The sequence below is a fragment of the Nicotiana sylvestris genome, chromosome 10 (assembly GCF_000393655.2).
Source record: "Nicotiana sylvestris chromosome 10, ASM39365v2, whole genome shotgun sequence".
Taxonomy (NCBI): Eukaryota; Viridiplantae; Streptophyta; class Magnoliopsida; order Solanales; family Solanaceae; genus Nicotiana; species Nicotiana sylvestris.
Window position 1 is genome coordinate 73,968,139 of NC_091066.1, and position 4,308 is coordinate 73,972,446.

Below are 4,308 nucleotides of genomic sequence, written 5' to 3' on the forward strand. Positions count from 1 at the left end.
ACTCGAAATCATTTTTTATTCCAGTTTGAATATGTCATGTTGACTGCGGAAATTGATATTATTGATTTATTTTATTTTGGAAGGTTCCAAATTTTTCAACATGGCTCTATTACTTTTTGTCTGATTTACTAATTTTGTTTTGTCATAATTTTCCAACCACAACTTAATATGTTCTTTCACTATCATTAATATAATTAACTTAATATCTTAAATTGCGCGATCAGTGAACATAGCCTTATAAGAAGGGATGATTGACATAGTGCTAATTTGACTTCCACACTATATTAATGATAGTAGAATTTATTAAAATAGTAGTTGAAAAAAATAGGGCAATAGAGAAAGCATCATATATATAGTTTAATGATTTTGAAAAATTTCTGAAGTTGCAAAAATTAAATACAAATAAACTAATATGAAATATTATGAGATTCTAAAATAAAAACAGTGTACTATATCATGAATTTAAAAGAGCATATGAAAAATTATAAAGGTGGAAACTTCCCTGAAAACTCTCATTTTATAGATCTAAATGCCATGTGGCGGCTATGACTTACACCATGTTACATCCCAGGATCCAAACGAGTACCTTTATTTTTAATGTTAATTAATTGTAAAATCTGTTTGTCCTTTTTCTGTTATTGCTGTGCATTGCTCTTAGAAAATATTCACATATATACAGACACTTAATATATATACTCTTGACTCTGCTCTTTGTATGTGTCTGAGGGAGAAACCAGCTAGTTATAACTGAAGTATATATATTGTTGTATTTTTAAAAGAAGTTGCATGACATATTCGTGATAGAATAGTTGAAAATCCCACCATTCTGTTTTCTTCTCCCCAGGTACGATCATGAATTAACTAATACTCACTGCCTTTGATTCCACCTCTATATATAGTTAAACATATATATATATATATGGATGGTGTGTGTTTATTGTCTGTATTCACTGGCTTAAAATCTTGAATCTGCCTTGCAGTTGATGGATCTATTGATTGTTTGCTCTTTGTCTCTTTGAATGTGTTGATTTATGTGAGTAATTCTCATGTTGGGTAATTGGTTTTGGCTTCAAACAGATAGTAATAAAAGGCAAAAGCTAGATTTGGGATATATAAATGTTCTTATCTGGAGCCTGTTAGTTTTCTAGTGCCAAATTGGTTACCATATTGTATTTTATTGGAAAGGTCACAAAATTACCATTTTGTTGTAGGTAGACCATGGAGTGAAAATGACCACAAGCTTTCTGTGTATCAGAAAGCTTTAGCTGGTCTACCATCTAACTTTACTAATCTGACCTTGTGACATAGGTGAAAGGCAGGCTGATTGTTTTTGCCTTAAATCACCAATTGGAGAGAAAAATATCTGTGCCTATAAAGAGGAAGCTAGTCATTAATGTTGCAGCAATTTGTACAATTTGTTAATCAAAAGTAGTTTCAGATTCCTATGTTAGTGGTTGATTTCATGGCTCGAATCCATGACCTATAGGCCACACATAGACAACTTTACTGTTGCTCGCTTGAAAATGAAATGCCAATTCTTTTAGCCCTACTTATGCCATGGTAATTTAAAGCATCATTTGTATGGAATTTCAATTATGAAATGTATTTGCAGATGGGAAATCTTATGACTGTCAAATAGAATTGAGTTTCAGCAGCACTATGTTTCTTTACTTCCAAGTAAAACCTGTTCCCTTTGTCTAGTTTTATGGAGTTTTATCTATGAAAATGTATTTGTTGATGCATGGGAATTTCAATCTTAATAGTAGTCGATTGGTTAAAAGTCCTCACCTTGTTCATATGGGTTCTGCTGTACAGTTCTATCTCAAGTATTAGACATCAGTAGCAGTAGTATTTATCATGTTTCGTCGCAAGAACCATTCCCATACTGATCATGAGGGGGAGGATCGACAGCACAAGGTAAAAAGTTTTATATTTGTATCTCAAGCTTCCTGTATCTGAGTGTTTCTTCAGTAAAACTTTTCTCTCAGAGTTCAATTAGATCATAGTTGGTTCTGGAAAATTTTGTACTCTTGACTTGTGCATTTAACTAGTTCTTTTTTTAATTTATAAATTCGTAGTTATGCTTAATGGGAAGATTCTCAAAGGATGATACTGTGAATGTACTCTAACTTTCAAATCATAGCCTGCTTTTTACTTGTTCTAATCAGATTATATATATGAGTGAGAGGCTGCCATTTTTATCTCAGGTTAAGGAGCTTAGGACTTCCTTGGAGCCGCTATCAGGGCGCAGCTTACAGTACTGCAGCGATGCATGTTTAAGGAGATATTTGGAAGCACGAAACTGGAATGTGGATAAATCAAAGAAGATGTTGGAAGAGTCCCTAAAATGGAGGTCAACTTTTAAGCCTGAGGAAATCCACTGGGTAAGAAAAGAGATAAATTTGTATGTTGTGGTTATCTTCTTGTCGATGAGAAACATATGTGGTCATCAGTGACGAATGGAAGAAAACAGAACTGCATGATAAACCATTTGTTGTGATTTTGCATACATGAAAGATTTGACATTTTTGTGATTGTCTCCTTTATTTCTATTTACCAACGGTTTATTTGTCATAGTTAATCGTGTTGGTTGAAAGGGAGCCTTGGAGCAACGGCCAAGTTGCTTCCGTGTGACCTATAAGTCACAAGTTCAACCGTGGAATCAGCCACTGATGCTTGCACTAGTGTAGGCTGTGTACATCATATCCCTTAGGGTGCGGCCTTTCCTCTAGATCCTGCATGAATGCGGGATGCTTTGTGCATCGGACTGCCATTTTCTTAGTTAATCGTGTTGGCAATAGATGGTTATTGAGTATGTATACAGTATTTTGAGTGTTCTGCCTTTCCATCTGTAGATTTTTGTCTCTGAACTGCTGGTACTTTTGTATTTACTGACCATATAATGCTATTGCAATCTGTTAGAATGAAGTTGCAATTGAAGGTGAGACAGGGAAAGCTTTCAGAGCAAATTTCCATGACCGCGATGGGAGAACTGTTCTTATCTTGAGACCAGGAATGCAGGTGATGTAAAAGCAAGTTGAAGTGTTCAAACTCTGTCTTATTGTAACTGCTGAGATATTCTTGAATCAGAGTTTTATAGTTCTTGATTATATTTTCAGAATACGACATCAATAGACAACCAGATGAAGCATTTGGTGTATCTGATAGAGAATGCCATTCTTAATCTTCCAGAAGGTCAAGAGCAAATGGCTTGGTTGATAGACTTCACAGGATGGTCTCTAACCAATAATGTTCCCATCAAATCTGCTCGTGAGACGGTCAATATTTTGCAAAACCACTACCCTGAAAGACTTGCTATAGCATTTCTCTACAACCCTCCGCGAATTTTTGAAGCATTTTGGAAGGTTTGATCTGAATCTTTTCTTTTTCTTTCACCCCTTACCTGTTACTTGATCAAACCAAAAACCATGCAGAACTTTCAATTCTTCAAATTAATCAGTTATTTCAAGTGTTCTGACATTGCAGATTGTATAATGTTTACTGTTTTAAAAGGCCAAAGCTGACAATGTAGATACCAGTATATATCATTGACAGCCTAAGACAGCATTTTCCACTTGAGAAAAATACTAACTTCATTACTTCTTATAGGAAGTAGAGATGTGACTCAATAAATGATCTTACCTTTTATTAATGCTGATCTTTTTTTTTCTTGTTCCAGATAGTCAAATATTTTCTGGATACCAAAACATTTCAGAAGGTCAAATTTGTTTATCCAAAGAACAAGGATAGTGTGGAACTAATGAAGTCATACTTTGACATGGATAATTTACCAACTGAGTTTGGAGGAAAAGCAACTTTAAACTATGATCATGAGGAGTTCTCAAGGAAAATGGTTCAAGATGATATGAAAGCTGCCAAGTTTTGGAGTCTTGACAAGCTCCACCCTGAAACTAATGGCTACTATGCAGCAGAGGTTGCTGCAAATCCTGAATGTATTGCTCCACCAGCCATAGCTACTTAGATGTTTTGCTAGAGTACCAGCTTATTGTTCTATGTCTAACTTGATTTAAAAATATGTCAAGAAATGTAAGATCTTAAAAAATGCACTTCCAGATTATGCTATACAAGTTAGGTGATTTTGTTCCCTTTTGTTTAAGTCGTGATCTATCGAATTACCTAGTACCTGCGCTAGTGGGAGGTACCACGTACTCGATGAATTAGTCGAGGTATACACAACCTGAACAACTACCTTCATAAAATAAAAAATGAAAGAATAAGAAATAAATAAATATACAAATAACAGAGCAAAGGAAAGAAGGGGGGAATGAAGAATGTCTGCTTCGAGAT

General features: G+C 34.7%; 1 protein-coding gene across 3 annotated transcripts; it reads left to right on the forward strand.

Moving 5' to 3' along the window:
• The first annotated feature begins 580 nt into the window (after window positions 1–580).
• On the forward strand, window positions 581–4,105 carry LOC104234056 (uncharacterized). Of its 3 annotated transcripts, XM_009787762.2 has the most exons (7): window positions 649–844; window positions 1,613–1,677; window positions 1,816–1,917; window positions 2,208–2,384; window positions 2,923–3,021; window positions 3,120–3,365; window positions 3,680–4,105. In XM_009787762.2, the coding sequence occupies exons 3-7, from the start codon at window positions 1,858–1,860 to the stop codon at window positions 3,980–3,982; spliced, it is 885 nt and encodes a 294-aa protein (XP_009786064.1). In that variant the 5' UTR covers window positions 649–844; window positions 1,613–1,677; window positions 1,816–1,857; the 3' UTR covers window positions 3,983–4,105. The 3 variants fall into 3 exon arrangements, with proteins under 3 accessions (XP_009785877.1, XP_009786064.1, XP_009786005.1); XM_009787575.2 differs by lacking the exon at window positions 1,613–1,677 and having other exon boundaries at window positions 581–844; XM_009787703.2 differs by lacking the exons at window positions 649–844; window positions 1,613–1,677 and adding an exon at window positions 872–1,033.
• The last annotated feature ends 203 nt before the right edge of the window (window positions 4,106–4,308 follow it).